This window comes from Chenopodium album, chromosome 15 (genome assembly GCF_948465745.1).
Source record: "Chenopodium album chromosome 15, dcCheAlbu1.1, whole genome shotgun sequence".
Taxonomy (NCBI): domain Eukaryota; kingdom Viridiplantae; phylum Streptophyta; class Magnoliopsida; order Caryophyllales; family Amaranthaceae; genus Chenopodium; species Chenopodium album.
The window spans coordinates 12058534-12081310 of record NC_137848.1 but is presented as its reverse complement, the minus strand read 5'-3'; the positions used below and the strand labels follow the sequence as shown (position 1 = coordinate 12081310).

Below are 22777 nucleotides of genomic sequence, written 5' to 3'. Positions count from 1 at the left end.
ACGAACCACGAAGCCAAAGCTGCAGGATTGGTGATTGCAACAACAAAGGTAGGTATATCACATTTGTCTACCCTTCTTTTAAGTGGAAGATTTAGCGCTGGGTATGAGGAGACCCATGTTACATCCACAATATATAATTTTGTACATTCTATAATAAAATTTCTGATGTTTAAATGAATACTACAAGAAGGGGAGATTGAATTGTAGTATGACAGATTTGTCAAACTTTTTGCAGAAATAAAAACAAGTAAGTTAAAGGAACTGAAAGTGCAAGAGAGATTTTACGTGGAAAACTTCTTGGCCCTAAACAAGAAGCAAAACTATGACCACAAGGGATTTTAGGAAAAGAACCTTCACTAGAATAGGGCAATGACCTATTACAAACTAAAGACTCTAACTTTAAGTTCCTCAACGAACCCAAAACCCCAAGCAACAAGTCACCCAACTTGTTACTCTTCTCTTTCTCTTCTCTCTCTCTTCTCTTTCTCACTTCTCTTTCTACTCTCCTAGCTTCACTCAAAGCTTTCTCTTTCTCTCAATACAAAGAACTCACTCAAGTTCTCACCCCAATACAAGAGTTCACACAAACCCTTGAACAATTCTCAAATACATATAAAAGATAAATATATAAAACAATTTGTTGGACACTTTGAGACTTGTAAGGAACTTGGAACCTAAAGGAACTGACTTATAAACGTGAAAGACATAATATATTTATCATGAAAAACTATTCCACTCAAGTGAGACACTATATGGAATGACTCTCTAAAGTCAGACAATTTGGAAAGAATTAAAACGAACGTTCTATTTATAGAAGATTTAGAAAACCCACTAACTGCCCATGTTCCTTATGATCAAGAGTGGTCTGAATCTTTAGGCCCATGAATAGAAAACTAATCCTGATAATAAGAAACAATAATGGGTCAATTAGTTGCTCCACGACTTGCTCAATAACCTCCTTTTTCTTTGGAAAGCAATCATCACGTTTTACAAATTCTAGCCACAAGTTCTTTGATGACCAAGTCCTTGTGCTAAATTATAAGAGTTTAAAACTGACTTCTTTAAGAAGATAAGTTAAAATAACAAACTCGTTCATTAATTTAACTTCACGTATAGACTGGATTCATTTTATTCCTTAACAAACAAAATCTCAACTAAACTCATACTTTTAAGGTAGCCACTTTGAAATTCTTTTTCCCACGACTTTGACTACAATAAAATCAGATTTTATTTATAAAACTTTGTTTTATAAAATAAAATCATTTTAGAAATTAGTTTATTTGAAAACTAAATCCCTAGAAACTAGGAAAATAAATTATTTTTTTGAATAAGAGAAAACTAGATTTTATTTCAAAAACTTATCTTTAATAAAATAAAATCTATTAAGAAATATTAACTTCCTATAAAGTAGGCAAACATAATGCAATGACTATATAACGTGAAAAACTGTTTTCTAGTGCTGTGAAAACTCGTATTCCTTCTATAAATGAATTATAGACTAACTAGTAAGGAACTTATTGATCATCAACATTAAGTTCCTTACTGAGTGAAGTTCCAATTTAGTTCCTTTGGCTTGTTCCAGACAATTTATCTTCTCCAACATACTTACATGATTCCTAGATAAATATACTCCTATTTTTCTATCTTCATGTTCTCTAATGAAGCTTCTATTCCAAAGCTTCTGTTCCTGTCAAGGAAATTGTTTTGGGGTTTTTTGTGTCCATCGAGAGAGTTACAGCTCGCAGTCTGGATCCAAGCCGCATGTACCTGCAAAATAATGGAAGCTCCAGATGTTCGGAGATCCGCCTCCGACGGTCAAGTTAGTACGGGATCGGAGTAAAAACGTGCGGAAAGTAAATATCTTCTTGGATTCCAAGATCAGGTGTTTTATCTGTTTTCGATAATAATAAATGATATAATGATTGTAAGTTGCCCCAATAATTAGGGGAATCTCCCTATTTATAGGGTCCTAGAAAAGTGTACCCCCGCCCTAGGCTTTGATGACCTAGGGATTATTTGGGCTGCGCCGTTTTGCGGCTCTCTAGGGATTTGGGCCTTGAAGGCAGCCATTTCCCCTCCAAATATCCGTCTGCCACGTGTCGTGCCCCAATTGGTCCACTTTGGGCCCTCCATGTGGTGACACGTGTCGGGCTCGTATAGGTTCACATGGTGGGGTAGAAATACCCAAATCATGTGCCCCTCATAGGGAGGACGTGGCATGCCGCATGGGACCTGTGACATGTGTCACGCATGCATTGGTGCACGCTTTTACTGTTTATCCGGGGTAAAAATTAGGGTTTTACCCTAGGTTTTCACCCTTCTATAAATAACCTTTGACACTTTCTCATTTTCGCACCTTTACGAAAAATCTTTAAGATAATTTTTGACTTTTGAGAGTTTGTCCTCTTCTGTGAAAGCATCCGCCGTTCGTGACCTAGTCCGCCTGTTCGACAAACGTCCAAGCCTTTTCAAGCGGCTCTCGTACCTTCACTCGTAAGGTAACCGTTTGTTTTCCTTTCATTTGTTCTAGTTTTCTCCTTTTCTTTTGAAAATGATTTCCCAAACGCGCTCGACACGGCCTAGGTTAGCGATCATCCGGTTACTGGGGATGGCTGAATCTAGAATTAGGAGTACCGACTACTCATTCTTGGATTCCCCTTTGTGAACTTCTCTGAATCTGACCGAATTTGTGTCTGTGCAGGGCACAATGGCCAGAACGAAGAGAACAGCCAGAGTTGAAAATTCTGACGGCTCCTTTAGGGCGCCTGTTAGTGAAGTCTTCAACCATCCCCCCAGTCCCCCCAGTACCCCGAGCTCTTCAATTCTTGAGGAGTCTGGGGATGAGTTACAACAAAATGTCCCCGAGCCGATTGATCTGGTTTCGGATGAGGAGATGGGGGAGGACACTGCTGGCCCTAGCCATCAGGCCCCCAATTCGCACTCGGAGTCCGACGGCGATTCTGAGTCGTCTTCTTCTGATAGCGCCTCCATAGATTCGGAGGAGGCGCGCTCAAAACTGGACGTGGCAAAAGAGTCCCTGTTAGTTGACAGGAGCGAGAGTTGGGCCGAGCCGTCTGCCTCGCGCCGAATGGAGTTTGATGCCTACTACCAACATGTCCCCAAAGGCAGGCAAACAACAATGGCAGATAAATTTGGAAAATTTATCTATGAACATGTCATGGGACATGGCTTTCTTCTCAGCGTACCGGATGCTATTATCACGGTAGTATGGCCAGAAGGTTCTAGCTACCGGGACTAATGTTTTGGCTGTTATGAGGCGGCCATCCAAGCAAGTCTCAGATTCCTTCTCCATTTGGCCGTGGAGAGGATCTTACACGGATACTAACTGCGTGTCTGGCAACTTGCCCCAAACTCTTAGGTTAATATCCTGGGGTATATTGCCACCTACGAAATGTTTGAGGTAGAGCCAAGCTTTGAGGCTTTTGCCCATATGCACAACCTCAGCCGGATCCCAAAATCAAGTGGGACCGGATGGTTCACCCTTGCCAGCCATAAGGGTTACATGATGACTATCGGGAAAGAGTCCAAATGAAAGGATTGGAGGAGGAAGTTTTACATAGTCTCTTCCTCCGACCGACTGCGAAACAAAAAGTACAACCGGTGGAACCGGATCCCTCCCCTCTTAGCTGGAAGGGATGCTCTGCCGCCTGTCCTAAGGAAGGCGAGGGAACAAATTTTGTATCGGGGCCTTGAAGACACCCAAATGTGTCTCCCCAAAACCAAACCCAGTGATGAATACGTTTTGCGTCAAATAATTATCGAATAAGGTGAAAGTGTGAAAGGTCAAGTGTTGCGGTTGGTTTTTATTAAATTCTTTCTTTCTGTTTTCGAAAGCAACTCTATTTTATGAAAAACAGCCAATCCAGTTTAGTTTGGTCCACGACAAAGGTCCAATAATAGTGTAGTTGGATGGGGCTTGCAAAGAGCTTTCCAACGATATATTATAAGCCCAATTCCGATGAATAATGAGGAAGTTATGGCCAAAATACTAAACTGGGCCCAGTTTGATCTTTACTTGCGGCCCAATGATCTAGGGGAGGGCCCAATGTTAATTATTATTCCTAAAGTTATTAGAATTGATTATAGTCTTCTAGAATTCTCTAGAAGGTTCTCTTTAATCCTAATAAGATTAGAATTAATAATTATATTTTGATAAGTTTTATTTGGAATAAAATATTATTTTATGAAAGATACGATTTCAGTTTCATACGGACTTTACAAATTGATTTTGATTCATATGTGGACTCCGTGTTGAAAACGCGTAGAAGTCCAGGCTGTCGCCAGACGACAGGCCTGTCGCCACGCGACAGACCCTGTCGCCTGGTGACAAGGTCGGTTTTGCAGTGATAGCGTGGAGTTTTATTCCTTATCAAATTCTACCTATTTTCGGACTGTTTTCTTATAAATAGGGTCTTGAACCTCCGTTTTTATTCATCTACAACAATCATCATCTTTCTCTCTAAAGCTAGAAGCTTTCTCTCTCTATTCTTTTTCTAAACCTTCCCTCTTACAAAATTCCGCATTCATGAGATCTAGACACACCTAGCCGAGTTCGAAGTTGCCTTCGCCCTAGACGTGAAAGGTTATAATTTCTGAGGGTTTGGTCCTGTAGACACTCATTTGTGTCTCCCCAAAACCAAACCCAGTGATGAATGCCTTTCGCGTCGAACCATAATCGAATGAGGTGAAAGTGGTTGAAAGTCAAGTGTTGCGGTTTAGTTTTATTAAAATTCTCTTCTCTTCGTTTTTGAAAATAACTTTATTTATTTTAAAATAGCCAAACCGGTTTAGTCTGGTCCATAATTAAGGTCCAATAATAGTGTAGTTGGATGGGGGTCGAAGAGACCTTTCTAACGATATATTATAAGCCCAATTCCGATGAATATTGAGGAAGTTATGGCCAAAATACTAAACTGGGCCCGGTTAATTATTTACATACGGCCCGATGATCTAGAGGAGGGCCCAATATTAATTATTATTCCTAAAATCATTAGGATTAATTATAATTTTTTAGAAGTTTCTAGAAGGTTCTTTTTAATTCTAATATTATTAGATTTAATAATTATTTATTTTAAATAGACTTTTATTTGGAATAAAACATTATTTTATTATTATTATTATCTTAAAAATACGTATTTTATCTTCTGTACGGATTCCGTAGATCAAGTTGATTAAAGATCGGATTCCGCGTGGAGAAAACGTGCTAATGCAGGCTGTCGCCAAACGACAAGTCTGTCGCCACGCGACAGACTCTGTTGTCTCGCGACAGACCTTGTCGCGTCACGACAGAGTCGATTCCTGGCGACAGCGTGTAGTTTTATTCCTTATCAAATTTTGTATTTTCCGGACTATTTTCCTTATAAAAAGGGTCCCGAACCTCTGTTTTTATTCATCAACCTTTATCAACTCTCATCATCAATTCTCTCTATCAACTCTCATTAAGAATTACTTAATTCTTTCTTTTTCTCTCTCTCTCTTTCTAAACCAACCTTTCAAATACAATTCCGCATTCACAAGATTTAGAATCTCTTAGCCAAGTTCGAAGTTGCCTTCGCCCTAGACGTGAAAGGTTGATATTTTCTGAGGGTTTGGTCCAAAACTAGTCAAAACTTTATTTAATTTGATTTAATTCTTTAATTATTCTTTATTGATTTTCATTGAAGTTTACTAACTTGTGTATTTTGTTATTAGAAAGAGGTACGAGGCTTCAAAGTATGTAATCTTATTACTCTCTTTCAATGTAGAAAGCATGTTTATTAATGTTTAATTCCTAGTATCATGTTAGGATGTTCTTTAGTGCTTTCTAGTATCATGTTTAGGGTGCCTTTATTATTTCTAATATCATGTTAGTACCATGTTAGGTTTAAAGCTTTGATCTTTATTGTTTAGTGACATGCTAGGATTTGTTATTAATCTTGTTAGTATCATGCCTAGGATCTTGCTATTATGTTTAAGCTTTATTATGCCTTATCATGTTATTATCATCATTATTTTTATTGATTATTATTATTAATATTATTATGTTGCTTGATATATTTTATTGTTATTGCTTGATCACACCTTTTATGATTGTTAAAGGGAATTTGTACTTGAAATCACGCTTAATAAGATAATTATTAATTTGGTTTAGGCTAATGTGATTTTAACTCAAGTGATCGCCAATAATAGTCTTATTTGTGCATTAATATTCAACCAACATAGATAAACATGGTAGGTTTAATATAATGTTTGTATGTTATTCGAAAAGCGCACATGAATACGAGCAGAACAAAGTAGAGGCCTATTTTATAGGGCGGGTCCTTTCTTTTGTAGATTGGATTCGTACCCTCATCCCCAGACCCTGTTTGGTTCAAGACCTTATGGAGTTGATGGTCCTTTTGGATTGTCTTTTGGGTTTACAAGTTCCTAAAACTTGTTGGCGACTCTTTTGCTCTCTTTTTCTTCCCTTTGGAACGCCACCATACTTTAGTGTATGATCACAGTGGGGTTCAAGTTTGGGATCGTAATGCTTGAAATATTCCCTACAGGTCCCAAATCTCTTTATTTCAATTTATTTAATTTAATTCTTTGATTTTATTATTTTCCTTGAAGTTACTAATGCGCGTATTTTGTTATTAGAAAGAGGTACGAGGCATCAAAGTATGTAATCTTATTGCTCTATTCTTGTGGAAAACATGTTTAAATTTGTTTAATTCCTAGTATCATGTTAGGATGTTATTATTGCTTTCTAGTATCATGTTTAGGGAAAAGGTTATAATATCAAATATGCTTATTATGATTCCTGCGATGCTTCCTATTCTCTTTTCTAATATCATGTTAGTATCATGTTAGGGCTAAAGCTTTGATCTTTATTGCTTAGTGACATGCTAGGGTTTGTTATTAATCTTGTTAGTATCATGCCTAGGATCTTGCTATTATTATTATTATTATTATTATTATTATTATTATTATTATTATTATTATTATTATGCTTTAACATGATTATTAAAGGATCTGTAGTCTCAGACTTCTTAGCGGACTTTCCAATAGAAGATTCGACACCAATACATGACAATGAATTTCCAGATGAAGACTTAATGGTCACAGAAGATGATACTTGGACTTTATACTTCGATGGAGCCTCAAACCAAAAGGGATGTGGCGTAGGAGTCCTATTAGTATCACCTAAAGAGGAGCATATTCCAATTTCAATAAAATTAGATTTCGATGTTACCAACAACGCTGCAGAGTATGAAGCATGCGTGGTAGGCCTCGAAACAGCTTTAGCATTGGGTGTAAAGAAACTTCGAATATTCGGAGATTCTTCCTTGATCATCAACCAAATATCCAAAAGATGGAAAGTAAGGAGCGAAAGCTTAGCCCCTTACCAAACCTATCTGGAAACTCCCACCGATCAATTGGAAAAGGTGGAATATACATATCTACCTAGAGAAGAAAACCAATTTGCTGATGCCTTGGCAAGACTAGCCTCAATGGTTAGGATTCCTAAGGAAATTGAGCAAATGCCTCTAACGATAGAGAAAAGACACAAACCAGCATATATTCAAGCTATAGAGGATGATGAAACAATCCAAGAAGAAGAAGAAGAAGAAGAAGAACCATGGTATACCGACATACTCAATTATGTCACCAAAGGAGAATACCCTCCTCATGCTGACAAAAGAGAAAAACGAGCTTTGAGACTTTTGGCTTCCCAATACGTACTCATAAATGATGTGCTACACAAAAGGGTACCTAAAGGTCGAGCCCTATTATGTGTAGGAAAGAAGGACGCTCAAAGAACTATGAGAATAGTCCACGAAGGAGTATGTGGAACACATGTTAATGGCAAAATGCTAGTCCAAAAGATAATGCGAGAAGGATATTATTGGACTACCATGAATAGGGATTATCATCAATATGTAAAAAGATGCCCTAAGTGCAAAATTTATGCAAACTTGCAACATATTCCCCCATCCCTTCTCTACACTTACACCTCACCATGGCCATTCTCAACATGGGGAATTGATATAATTGGAAAAATCACACCTCCTGGAACAGGAGGTCACGAATACATCTTGGTAGCAATCGATTACTTAACAAAGTGGGTAGAAGCACAATCATATGCTAAATTGTCAAGGATACGTAGGCAACCCTTTAAAAAGGGTGCGGCCACTTTAATTATCAAGCATTTCGCGTCCCAGCATCGAAAAAAAAATTAACGCCAGACGACAGACTCGCTTGAGTGACGCCAATTTTCTGCGTATATCTGGACAACTTCGGTGCATTTTGGAAATTTTTTCGACTTCCGTACTTGAAGAAATTTTTCGAAAAATATATTTTAAGTTGTTTTCATTGCTTTAAATGAACAAATGTAAAGTTAATTTACTTAAAAAGCTGAAATTGCATTAATAAGTAAAAAATTACATCATTGATGGAATTTAAATAAAGCTTAAAAAATTAAAATTAACTTAACATGTCTAATAAATTGAAGGAAAAGCAATACTCTAATCTTTCTTTTCTTTCTTCATCCTTTTCCAATTTTTGTCAGAGGCTTCTTCTTCATCCATCACTTTTGCTAAGAGACATCCATTAGAGGCTCTACATTCGATTTTAGTATGGATAGTCTCTCCCACAGCTAAAACTCCATGCTTCTTCTCTACCCAAACTTTCTTTTCCGTAGAGTCCACCTTCCTTTTCCCCTTGTCTTTTTTAGCACTCTTCTTTTTAGGCGTCACAGGAGTCTTAAACTCAACTCTTTCACCTAGGCGTTCCTTCGCAGGCATTTTCTTGTCACCAAGGCGAGTCTTCACATTGGTCTTCTCTATTTTGGTTCGGTCCTTTTGAGATCTACCAGTCAACCATTGCTTCACATCATTGGACAAAGAAGGTGGAGCCTTGTGGGTAATCACTTTCCATAAAGGCCTAACACACCAATACCCGTCAAAACGTTCAACTTCTTGTGAAACCGGGAATTCATAAGGGCGACGAAGATCTCCCGTAGGAATGGTTTGAGCAATCCCATATTGTCTCTTTACTCTACAGGGATAATAAAAGGTCAATTTTGACAAACTACGAAGACGGCAAAAGGGTTGGGTATTACAACCAGTCATCTTTTCAAGCTTCCACCAGGGAATGACCCATTTAATGGAGAAGTCAGAACAGGAAAACACTTTGCCCCACTCATAGCGACCCATCTTCAAGGAGAAACACTTCTTTCGTCGAACAAAGCAATTGGGGGTATATTTGTCAATATTATCAGGAGGACTAAGCAATTCTAGTCTCTCCATGAGCCATATCTGTAAAAATCAATGCACATAATCAGTATTGCTATACAAAAATATATTTTTCATTTCTATAATTAAGAATATTATTTTTCTACCTGTAATAAAATTGGAGAGCCTCGAAGAGGTGCTTCTGGATTCTTTTTCAACTCATCAAGACTAAGCATAGTCTCTCCAACAATTAATGGCATTGGACTTCTCCCAGATTCGATTTGTTCTAGCACAGATATTATAATTTCTTGACCATCATTATTTTTACCATTAGTAAGAAAATATTGGCTAAGCATGCAAAAGAGGAAAGCTCTTCTCCTATAGACATGAAAAGATTCGGAGCGTGGTCTATCAAAATAAAAACGTGCAAATTATTTTAAATCAACATTATTACCATGCACTATGTTTTTTAGATCTTTACCCCTAAGGTCAAGGAAACGCTCATAATCTTTGTAATAATACTCACTCACCGAAGGCATTACCACAAGATTTAATGGAGGAAATCCTAGAATGGCACCAAACTCTTCTGGTAAAGGGAAAATTTCATCATAGCCTAATCTAAAACAATGAGTATTAGGATCCCAATAATCTAAAGCGGTATGAATGAAGTCTATATCAAGATTTACCCCCTTTATACCATAAATACCCCCCATATGAAAAAAGTCGAGTTCTTTTCTCTCCTTAGCAGTTAAAGAACGACACCACTCACGAGTGAAATCACAAAAACTCTTTTTATTTAAAGCCATGATTAATTTTTGAGTTAATCTGTTCAAATTATACGGAAATCGACAGATTTGGGGGCTATTTATAAATAATTTTTTGGCAGATTTCGAATTTTGTAAGGATTTGGAAAACAAGTCTGTCGCCAAACGACAACGACTGTCGCTTGGCGACAAAGCTTGTCGCCTGGCGACAAAAGGATATGCGTGGCGACAACGCATCTGAGCAAGCGACAATTACGCGCTATGCAACCCGCGTTTTTCTGACTTCGATTCGACTTTGATTTTGCACATTACACCCTGTCATTCAATACCCTCATACAAAGCCATTCCATATTGCCTTTTTTCCTTTTTGATTAAATTGAGCTTAGGCTTATTTTTAGTCGACACCACTTTATTTTTCATTTTTTCTTTTGGGGGAGAGAGTCGGATACCCTCCATTGATAATAAAAATGACGGAAACTTTTGCGCAAAAATTAAGTCACAGATGCACACACTCACATGCACATAAAATGAAAAATAAAATGCAAAGATAAAACAGGCTTAAAAGGTTTGTATATACAATATGAGTCATATAATACGAAAGACAAAGTCCCATGAAGTCAAAAATAAGTACAGGTACAAACTATGGCACCGGAGGCCGTAAATGATGAGGTACGCCCATCATATCAAAGAACGCTGTAGTCCGGGGAGTATGCTCCTCACCATCTCCTGACCCGTCAGTCGGCGGAAATCTTAGCTCAGGGCCAGTCCACCCAGGTTCACCCATCGACAACGGCTGAGGCTGCAAGGGCTGCTGCGACGACGAGCCGACCTCGTACGTCCCACAACCCATCGAAGGAGCCAATGTCGCACCTCCTTGGCCCGTCGGCCCAGCAAAGACATCCTATGGAGAAGAAGCCGAGCCCTCGGTCGGAGCAGCCTCAGACCGACCACCTCGGCCGCTATCAGAAGTGCGGCGACGCCTTGAGCCAGATCTACTCGGCTCTCTCTTAGCCTCGGGTCTCAACCGAGTGCGGGGTGAAGGAATAGGCTATCCTTGCAAAGGTAAATCAAGTCAGACACTAAGGAAAGCATATAATGAAAAAGAAAGATAAGAGAGATACCTCCTCAACGTCGTTCCTCCGACAGGTAGCTCGGTCCCGTAACCTCACGAGCTGGCTACGAAAGGCATCTATACACCTCGCCATAGCTGTCACCACCTCGCGAGAAAACTGTCAAGGGAATAATGTCAGTGATAATACAGAACAAATACAAAAGCAAGAAAATAAGATAAGGTCACTCGAGTCTGGTGACGAGGAATGGAGCGCTACACAAAACGCTGTTCCTCGGGGGCTGGAGGAATCATCTCCTCGATCGGTCCGAACGTGCCCTGGTAATAGATAGACATCCTCGGAGGGACGAACTCCCTAGGCCCAGCCTGATAAAATAAAATTCAAAAGATTAGAATTCACTTGGGGGCTACCTAAAAAGAAATAAAAGCTAAACATACCGCTGCCTCCTTAGACAAAACAGGGGCCAGCGCTAGCAAATGCAGCAAGTCATCCTCGTAACTCTGCCTTAAATGGACATGAGACCGCCAGGGAGTGCCAGGAGACGATCGACTCGCACAGTCACGCATCAACGCCTCATGAAACATATGTTGAGGCGGGCAAGCGGGGACGACGAAAACATCCGAGGAGTGCTGAATAGCTACCCTCTCGCCAAGATACACTGTAGCGTCATACGTCCCCTGAAAGTAATGACGCTCGGCAGTATACCGCGCGGCCAGCGCAGGTATAGCTAAATCAGCCCATGGTCGGTATACCACGTCAGGCTCCTACAAAAGAGCTATGTAAGATCAATGCACTAAAAAAAAGTAATATCAAAAAACAAATGTTCACGAGAACCTACCGAGAGGATCAGATCTCGAATGTGTGCAGTCTCGACTTGGCCAGCACGACCTCCCCAACCAGCGCCAACGGGAAGCTCGCGAGGTGAAGGTCTCACCAGTGCGAGCGAGGGGAAGTATTCGTAGAACCAAATCTACATAGATAAGGAAAAGTCAGCAAATGCTTGCACAAGTCTAGAGCTAATTTTAAAAGGATGGAAATATACCTCTACGACCCTCCAGAAACTGGAAAGCGCAACCTCTCCAGACAAGGCCCTATGACGGCAGGAACGTCGCAGGCCCAGAAGAAAGTCAGCATAGGCCAAGCTGGCCTAGTCGTACGTCCCGACCAGAGAAAGGTCGCGAACAGCTCTTAGGTAGTAGAGAAGCACTCGACTACCCTTGTCAGGAGAAAAGGTCTCTGACAACAAAATAAGAACAAAGATGCGCACCCGTTGCTCACGAGTGGTCGCATCATCCTCAAAAGCTGCTACTAAGGTAGAACGGCGGATGCACCGGGAACTAAGCTGTCCCGGCTGAGCCTCGGCACGGCCCTGAACAGCAATCGGACCCAATAACTCCGAAACCATCGGTGAGTAGACAGTAATATCACTGTCAAATGGCAGTGGAGAAGAACGAAACTCAAAACCTGTGATGAGACTGAAGTCGGCAGGAGTAACTGTCATCTCACCCCAAGGAAAGTGAAAGGTGTTGGTGGTGTCCCAAAAGAACTCCACCAAAGCTCGGACAACGAGGTTACCCCCATCATAGGAGTACATGACCTGAGTAGCCCGAAAGAGGGGAGTCAACCCACAGGACTCCCAGAGCTGTCGCAACACCTCGTCTCTGCTGAAATACACTTTATATAGCGTACCGATGACGTTGTTGCCTGAACCATGATTGCGAGTCCTCCCGCTGATGAGCCCGCGTCGCACCCGCTCAGAAATGTGGTGCTCAGGTGAAAAGAAAAGAGTGTGCTCATCCCACTCTGGAAGAGGTCCAAGTCTAGTAGAGAGGTCCTCACCCTCGCCGACGGGCTTGTCCTCCTGGCGTGCATCCCTCGACTGAGAACCAGAGCCGTGTTGCCTAACCATGCTATATTATGCAAATAATAAATAATGAGGCTCTATGGTATCTAAGGTTCGCTTAGCCGCATGATACTATGTTCGCAAAAATGGAGTACGTAGTACAAAAACAGAGCACAATTTTAACATGAGCATAATTAGCATTTTCAAGTAATCAAACAATTTCTTGCAATACTATGACAAATATTGTGACAAATTGTACAAGAAGAACTAGTAAAAACATCAGGAACGGATCACATTGTTCTTCACGACCTCAAGAGGTCCAACAATGGTGAATCACTCATTTCTTCACCAAATTGAGTTAAACAAGTCTCAAAACACTCCCAAGGGAATGCATAAACATAATCAAGCAATTTCAAGGCATAAAATTCAGCAAAAGAAGCGAATTAAGCAAAAACATGTTCGAATTTCCGGAAAATTCGTGAACAAAGAACGCCTAATTCAGCGAAAACCGAGTTGAGTTTGAATAAAACTTACATGGATCGGGAAAATAGATGGAATAAGCTTTGATTTGCAACAAGTTTGAGCGACTTCGGTTGAGAATTGAGCGAGAACGAGAAGATTGAAATTTTAAGCAAATGCGAAAAAACAGAATAGCAGCGACGGAAAATGAAGAAGAAAGGGATGGTATTTAAAAAACCCGACTCTGTCGCCAAACGACAATTTTGTCGCCTGGCGACAAGCGGAAAAAGCGGTGACAATCAGTTCCGGCTAGCGCTGGAGCGGCGCCAGAGTACAGGGCTCCATAAAATGGTTATGTGAACCTCGTGCAACAACTTCGGGTTCCTTCGTACGCCAGTTAGACCCTCTAAGAAATTTGACATGATTAAATGATCGGCTCGATCACGATTAAATCAAGTGATTGACCTGATAAAAAGATCGTCTCACTTAGCTTAAAGCGCCTAAACATTGGCTCATTACAAGGCACCGACATAATGGTTCATAAACAGCAGAGGCACCTACGTAATGGTTCATAAGCAGCAAAGACACCGATATAATGGTTCACAAGCAAGCAAAAGTGCCGACGTACTGGCATAGCAGAAGCAAAAGTTCAAGCGAACTTTAAAGGATCAACAGGCATTGGTCTTCAGTGATATTCTTCGGAGTATTGTCGCAACAACTGAAGATGGCTACAAGCAGAGTTATCTTCGATCGTGTTCCCTAGAATGTGGAAGATGGTCACAAAAAAAAACTGAAGATGGCTACAAGCAGAGTTATCTTCGATCGTGTTCCCTAGGATGTGGAGGATGGTCACAAAAAAACTGAAGATGGCTATAAGCAGAGTTATCTTCGATCGTGTTCCCTAGGATGTGGAAGATGGTCACAAGCGGCGGAGAATGACTACAAGCAGAGTCATCTTCGATGAAATAGGAGGCAGCTACAAGCATAGCGGTCTTTAAAGAATGCAACAAAAATCGGTTACTCCCAGAGACGTGTGCTCGATGGTGCAAGATACGCGTTTCTTAACTCTCTTATCTATTTAACTAACACTAGTTTGGAGGTATCGGCGTTACAAGAATGATTTAGGATCGCAGAACGTTCTGAATCATTCTCCGTCCCTATCGCTACTTTGACTTTCGTTTTCGAAACTTGCGTTTCTCCAAACTCAGTCAAAGTGGGGGCTTCTGTAGACACCCAAATGTGTCTCCCCAAAACCAAACCCAGTGATGAATACCTTTTGCGTCGAATGATTATCGAATAAGGTGAAAGTGTGAAAGGTCAAGTGTTGCGGTTAGTTTTTATTAAATTCTTTCTTTCTGTTTTCGAAAACAACTCTATTTTATGAAAAACAGCCAATCCAGTTTAGTTTGGTACATGACAAGGGTCCAATAATAGTGTAGTTGTATGGGGCTTGCAAAGAGCTTTCCAACGACATATTATAAGCCCAATTCCGATGAATAATGAGGAAGTTATGGCCAAAATACTAAATTGGGCCCAGTTTGATCTTTACTTGCGGCCCAATGATCTAGGGGAGGGCCCAATGTTAATTATTATTCCTAAAGTTATTAGAATTGATTATAGTCTTCTAGAATTCTCTAGAAGGTTCTCTTTAATCCTAATAAGATTAGAATTAATAACTATATTTTGATAAGTTTTATTTGGAATAAAATAATATTTTATGAAAGATACGATTTCAGTTTCATACGGACTTTACAAATTGATTTTGATTCATATGTGGACTCCGTGTTGAAAGCACGTAGAAGTCCAGGATGTCGCCAGACGACAGGCCTGTCGCCACGCGACAGACCCTGTCGCCTGGCGACAAGGTCGGTTTTGCAGTGACAGCGTGGAGTTTTATTCCTTATCAAATTCTACCTATTTTCGGACTGTTTTCTTATAAATAGGGTCTTGAACCTCCGTTTTATTCATCTACAACAATCATCATCTTTCTCTCTAAAGCTAGAAGCTTTCTCTCTCTATTCTTTTTCTAAACCTTCCCTTTTACAAAATTTCGCATTCACGAAATCTAGACACACCTAGCCGAGTTCGAAGTTTCCTTCGCCCTAGACGTGAAAGGTTATAATTTCTGAGGGTTTGGTCCCAAATCTCTTTATTTCAATTTATTTAATTTAATTCTTTGATTTTATTATTTTCCTTGAAGTTACTAACGCGTGTATTTTGTTATTAGAAAGAGGTACGAGGCATCAAAGTATGTAATCTTATTGCTCTATTCTTGTGGAAAGCATGTTTAAATTTGTTTAATTCCTAGTATCATGTTAGGATGTTATTATTGCTTTCTAGTATCATGTTTAGGGAAAAGGTTATAATATCAAATATGCTTATTATGATTCCTGCGATGCTACCTATTCTCTTTTGTAATATCATGTTAGTATCATGTTAGGGCTAAAGCTTTGATCTTTATTGCTTAGTGACATGCTAGGGTTTGTTATTAATCTTGTTAGTATCATGCCTAGGATCTTGCTATTATTATTATTATTATTAATATTATTATTATGCTTTAACATGGTTATAATTGTTATGATGATTATTATGTTGCTTGATGCTTATTTATTAATATTGCTTGATCACGCCTTTTATGCATGTTTAAAGGGAATTTGTACTTGTAATCACGCTTAATAAGATAATTAATAATCTTGTTTAGGCTAATTTGATTATAATTCAAGTGATCGCCAATAATAGTTTTGCTTATGCATTAAATTCAACCAACATAGATAAACAGGTTTAGGGTTAACCTATTGATTGCATGTTAGTCAGAAAGCGCACATGAATACGAGAAGAATAAAGTAGAGGCCTATTTAGGGCAGGTTCAATCTCTTTTAGGTTGGATTTGTACCTTCATCCCCGAACCCTATTTGGTTCAAGACCTTTTGGAGTTGACGATCTCCTAGATCGTTAAGGGGTGTAATCTTCACCTTGTGAACGGTTTACAAGTTCCTAAAACTTGTTGGCGACTCTTTTGCTCTAGCTTCCTTCCCTTTGGACGCCACCATGCTTAAGTGTATGATCACAGTGGGGTTTAAGCTTTGGGTTAATGGCTTGAAATATTCCCTACAGGCCTGTTCACGGTGACCGTAAGATCCAACGAGAGAACAGGGGAAAAGGAAGTCACCCCCCAAATCTATATTCCCTACCATGAGTGGCTATCTGATGGGACGTATTTGGCCGCTTGCGGTCTTAGTAATGAAAGGCCGAGAGGTAGCTGGCCGATTGTTCTTTAATACTTGCTGAATTTGATCTATACTTGTTCGTTTCTAACTATTGTTTTCTTGTGCAGACAAAGCGATGGAAAAACTCTCGGCCACAAAGAAGTCGGCTGCCCACTCAGCAGCATACTACCGTTCGCCGGTTCTGGGCAAACGGAAGAACGATGAGCCTAATTCAGGCAAAACCCCCAAGGTAAGGGTCCTTTCATCTTGTCTTGAATAGAAGTTCTTATTGCCGCCTGCTTTCTAACTTTGTTTATTTTGTTCAGGGCGGTTTTTCCAAAGCTTCCCCCTCCACATAGCCGGACTCGAAACTTTAAAAGAAGACGGGGGGTGATGTGTCTAGCAAGTCTAGAAAACAAATCGTCCACAAGCCTGCAAGGAAGGCAACGGACGGCTCCCACCCTACATCTGGTAGGACCCCAACAAAGCCGGATGCCCATGGGGTATCGAAGAGTGGCAAGCCACTCAACACTGTTGGCGACTCAGCAGTAGGTGGGACCAAGACTCCCCTAAAGAAGGAGGAGGCGGAAGGTATTTCAGCTTTTCATCCTTTACCCTATCCTTTTAGGGTAAAGTTCAATAAACAGTCACTTAGTATGTAACACCCCCGATTTACTAACAAATGAAAATTAAAGGAAAAATAATCAACTTTTGAATATAATTGCCGAAGCATACACCTAAATCGGAGGTATTACCACCACACTCAACAACCTGTCAAGTGTTAAGGCTTACAAAATCCCAATAATTACAACCCAATAAACTAAGTAAGCTATTTATACAACCTTATAAACTCATTATAGCATACTAATCGAAACAGTTGAGCTCCTTTAGCTACGATCACTTGCTTAACCTGCTTAGAAAATCTTGACTGCTCACCATTAAGGACAAATTCCAAAATAGATCGTCACAGGGCCACCATAAGAAAAAGACATGGCCACAAACACAAATAGCACAACAAAACAACACACACTTCAGCAAAAAGCTGAGTAATCATCACATATCAGAATGCAAAGTATAATAGGATAATAAACATTACTAACTTAATTAAATAATGTAGTTTAAAACTACATTACACATTGTACTTTGTCAACCAACCTCGAATAATAATAATTCATTCCTTTACTCAATCAACTCAACTATCCCATAAGTGTGCCATAGTCTTTGTTCTATACCTAGCCTTGGACATGGGTAATTCGAATAAATAAACCAACAAGTATAAAAACTTGAATACTCTTAATAACCAGAAAACATCTTGAACCAGACCACATACGGGCCAATTCCCACTGTAGGGGACCATAGAAAAATAAATAATAAAGATTGTACCTCATTGTTAACTCATGATTATCATCTGCTTACCAACATGCCAAGGACTAAGGTCTATAACGCCGAGCCTCAAACCAAAAACAAAACAATATGCTCAACCTTTTGATCTCATACATTGATAAAATAACCATTCACAAACTAATAGATAATATCTCAATAATGGCACAAGTTCCCAAATACCATATCACATCATACTCGATTCACAAAGTATCTCAAATCTTACATTGCAATAATACTAATACCCAAATTTAATTAACTCACAACCTAAAAATAATGCTCTGCATTAACAACCCTAAAACCTCGATAAAACAATACTCCCTATAGAAACAACATTAGAAACTCTAGAAATTATAACACAAATAATTAATACGACAATTAAATCATATAATACAATACATACACAACTAATCACACACACACACACACACACACACACATACACATATATATATAAACAAATCATAAAATTACATACAATAATACGAAGTACCATCAGTAAAAACAATACTCTATAATCAAACAACTCCAAGAATTAAGATCGTGTGATTACATATAATAAATAACATAACCAAATTATTATCAAACAACTCCAAAATATTGTGATAGTGTGATTACATATAATAAATAATACAATAAAATTATAAACAAACAACTCCAAAACATTGATAGTGTGATTACCATATGGATGAATTAGCTTCCGACTACAACAAGAAATAGGTCGGTGACCTTGGTGTTCGTAGACTTTAATTTTACAAAAAAAATAAATATCATGTGGCTTCTATATTGATCTCATCAAGATGTAATCATCAAACAAAACAATTGATATGATGATGGAAATTGTTGAACGAAAAAGAAAAATTAAACAAGAACATATTTTGATTTTGGTATGTGAATTAAACGCACAAAATTGGCAAACGGTCGGCTGCTATCCCTCTCTTTTTTTTTTTTATAAAATATCTTTTAAGGTTTTAGAATATTAATAGGGTTTAAAATAGTTTATATACGTTTAAAAATAAAGAGTCGTATTTAAATTAAAATAGGGTTTTAAATCTTTCTGAACTCTAAAATAAAAATATGAGATTAGGAATGGTTTGAGGATTTTCCTAATGGTCGTATCATTCATGAACAAATTCTAGTTTCTGATCATGTGGTTATTCTTTATGACTCGGATCCAACAGTCATCCTCTCTACACGTCCGTATCAACTTAAAATTTGGTGCTTGGGTTTTTACGGAGGTTAAAACTTTGATTGCTACGGAATGGAAAGTGTCAAATGTTCGTGGTTCTTATCCCTTTTTCCTGGTAAGGAAATTGAGGAGAATTCAAAGTATACTCCAAAAATGGTGTCTTAATCATAAGAAATTATAGGGCATAAATTGGAGGGAGATTTTGAAGGAGTTAGATGTTCTTGGGAGTAATGTTTCATCCCTTACGGACGCTTACACATATCTTGATCATGTGCACTCCATTATTCCGAAATGAAAATTAGAGTTTCAATACTGGAGGCAACGGGTGAAATGTGAATGGATCAAGGACGGTGATTCTCCTTCTAAGCGCCTTTTTAACAAGGTCAAGATCCGTAAGGCAAGAAATGAAATTGTCACTCTTCGTTTGGAAAATGATTTGTGGGTGGAGGGACAATCCCAAGTCTCTAACCTCATTGTGAACTCACTAAAGTCTGTTTTTGAGCCTCCTGTTGATCTTGCTCAAGAAGATCATATTAATCTTTTACTCCGTGAGATACACTTTCCGTCCCTATCATCTTCCCAAAGTGAGGATTTGTGCCTACCTGTTGAGGATGATGAAATTAAAGAGGCTATTTTTGATCTAAAAGGTTCAAAGTCTCCAAGTTCGGATGGTTGCATCGCTAAATTCTTTCAAGAGAATCGGGATACGGTTGGGCATACAGTTACTAAAGGTGTTCAACATTTTTTTCAGAGGGGTTTCTCCTTCAGGAATTGAACTCAACTCTTCTAGTCATGATTCCTAAAATTGATATGCCAGAACTGGCTTCTCAGTTTAAACCGATAAACCTTTGCAACACAGTCTATAAGTGTATTGCTAAGTGCCTTGTATCACGGTTAAAGCTGATTCTTCCTCTCTTGATCTCGGATTTTCAACATGCATTTATTCCGGGAAGACATATGGAAGATAATACTTTCATGTCCCAAGAACTTATGCATTTCATCAATTCTAGAAGTTGTTTTTCTCATTTTGCGGCTGTGAAAGTGGATATGTCAAAGGCTTATGACAGAGCAAATTGGTTATTACTTCTCAAAGTTCTTCGAGCTTATGGTTTCCCTCCAATTTGGATCCAATGGGTTTCCCAATGCATCTCTACAATCACTTTCAAAGCTCTAATTAATGGGAGAACCTCGGATTCCTTCACGCCCTCTTGTGGCGTCCGTCAAGGTGATCCTCTTTCACTGTACTTATTTTTGTTCTGTATGGATGTTTTATCTCGTATGTTACTTCTCGCTGAGGACATTAATCTTTTTCGAGGAATTAAAATTTCAAGATAAGCCCCCTCTATTTCCCATCTTTTTTTTTGCGGATGATGCTATGTTCTTCTTTAAATGCTCGGAGGATTCATGTGGCAATATAGCAGACATCCTTGCTAGATTCGGGAAGGCGTCTGGTCAGCAGATTAACTTTGCTAAATCTTTCATCAAATTTAGCCCTTTTGTGTTTCCAGAGTTGCAAACTCTCTCAAGTCTATCCTTCGTGTTCCCATTGTTGACAATATGGGGAAGCACTTGGGAGTTTCTACCGACTTACTAGGGAGGAAAGCTTCCTTCTTTGTGGATCTTATTGAAAGTGTCAAGAAGAAAATTCTATCACGGGCTCACTGCAAACTCTCGGAAAGTGCTAAGCTTATCCTTATTAATTCTGTCCTTTTGGGTATGGTAGCTCATGTTATGAAGTCTTGTAAGCTTCCGATGTCCATCTCCAACAAACTAGACTCCCTTATCACAAGATTTTGGTGGGCTAAAAGTGGAGAAAAAGGGGTTCATTGGATAAACAGGCAACGCGTTCAGCTTCCCAAAGGCATGGGGGGTTTGGGGATACGCTCTATTGACATTTATAATGAGGCCTTACTCTTTAAAAATATCCACAGAATGCATACAAATCCTTAGCTACTTGCCGCCAGGATCTACAATGAAAAATCTGATTGCCTCCTCTACCCTTCTAGTGACCTGCGTAAGCCGCCTCCAGCTTCTTTCTCGTAGGTTAGAAGAACAATGCACTCCCTAGCTATTAAAATGAGGAAGGGTTTTGCGTGGAAAATTGGCTCTGGTAATAACGTTTTAGCTTCAAGCTCTACTTGGGTCAATAATAAAGTCCCAATGGTGAATTCAAACCAGAATCTCAGATAAATTGCTTTATGGAAAGTTAGTGAGCTTATTACTCCTTCTCGAACTTGGAATGTGGGAATTGTTCGAGAGAGTTTTGAGTGTGAGAGTGCACAAGAGATTTTCACTATTGATCTTCCAATGGAAGAAGAGGAGGACTTCTTATATTGGCCTTGGCATAAAATAGGTACCTATATTGTTAAAACAGGAAATGCTTTTCTTGCTACCCTTGGAGGGAGGAGAGAGCCCACTCATAGAAAAGAATTATATGATTACTTAGGATTTTATGGCACCTGGAAATTCCTCCGAAATGACGTATTTTCATGTGGAAGCTTGCTGTAAATGGAATCCCTGTTAAAGCTAATCTTTGTGCAAGAGGGATAACTACTAACACCTTGTGTGACTATTATGGTGTCAAAGAGGAGGATGAATTTCACCTTTTTCTTGACTGTTCTATAGCTCAGTACGCTTGGAACAACTGTCAAATTCCAAATCACAAAAAACCTACCGGTTTCATTTCGCTTTAAGATTGGATCCAAAGCCATATTCTGCTTTTTTATAGTCAGGATGGAATACGAAGTAAGCGAATTCAAGCTCTAGTAGCTTCTCTATGGGCTATATGGATTACAAGGAACAAGCGTATTTTTCAGGGAGATAATGGGTACTTGAGATGTTACTTTGGAAATCTGAAAGAAGCTTTTCTTTTGTTACATGATTTCACTAAGCTGGACTCTAGGCAACAGAATCCAGGACCTCCTACTGATTTAAACCTTATGCCCCCTCCGGGGTTTTTACAAGTGTCTTTAGGACAACTGTATCATGTCCTAATTTTTAATGACTCATTAGCTTTAAGTACTATTCGAGTTGATGGCTCTTGGCACAAGGCTAGTAACCGCTATGGAATAGAAGATCGAGTGTCAAGCCTAGGGTGAAATTGAGGCAGGGGGCTTCTGTGGCATAGCAGCTTCAGCTTTACAATCGGAGTTTTGGGTTGCCTCTACGCTTTGTGGTGGGAGAGTGACAATGGCTATCAAGCAATAAAAGTTTTAACTGACTTTGCTTCTCTTGTCATGGCTATTAGAAACAAGAAACCCCTAGACATCCACAATTTCTAGACTCTGAAGGAGATCATCAAGATCGGGAGCACATTTCAACATTGCATCATCCTCAAAGTCGATAGAGCGGAAGTACATACCCCCCACCAAATAACTAACCAGTGTCGGGTTACTTTGAATAGTTTTTCTATTACGGCGGTTTTTGAGGCTTTTTAGTTGTTTGCCTTCTTTCCTTTGTTTCTGCTGTTGTTAAAAAAAAAAAGATACTCGATCAATCGGCCGGATTTACAACATCTATTTACAGAATATTGAATGTGCAGATGCCCCCTAGAGGCTGGATGTCCAACAGCTGGCCAAGAAGATGCTGAGGGCGCTTGACCCCAAGGATAAGGCATCCGTCAAAGGAGTCGGCTCACTCAACTTCAACGCC

General features: G+C 39.3%; 1 protein-coding gene across 1 annotated transcript; it reads left to right on the top strand.

Moving 5' to 3' along the window:
* The first annotated feature begins 1777 nt into the window (after positions 1–1777).
* Positions 1778–21076, top strand: LOC145580820 (uncharacterized). Its single transcript, XM_081637915.1, has 5 exons — positions 1778–1819; positions 2702–3239; positions 19429–19773; positions 19878–20367; positions 20635–21076. The coding sequence occupies exons 1-5, from the start codon at positions 1778–1780 to the stop codon at positions 21074–21076; spliced, it is 1857 nt and encodes a 618-aa protein (XP_081494041.1).
* The last annotated feature ends 1701 nt before the right edge of the window (positions 21077–22777 follow it).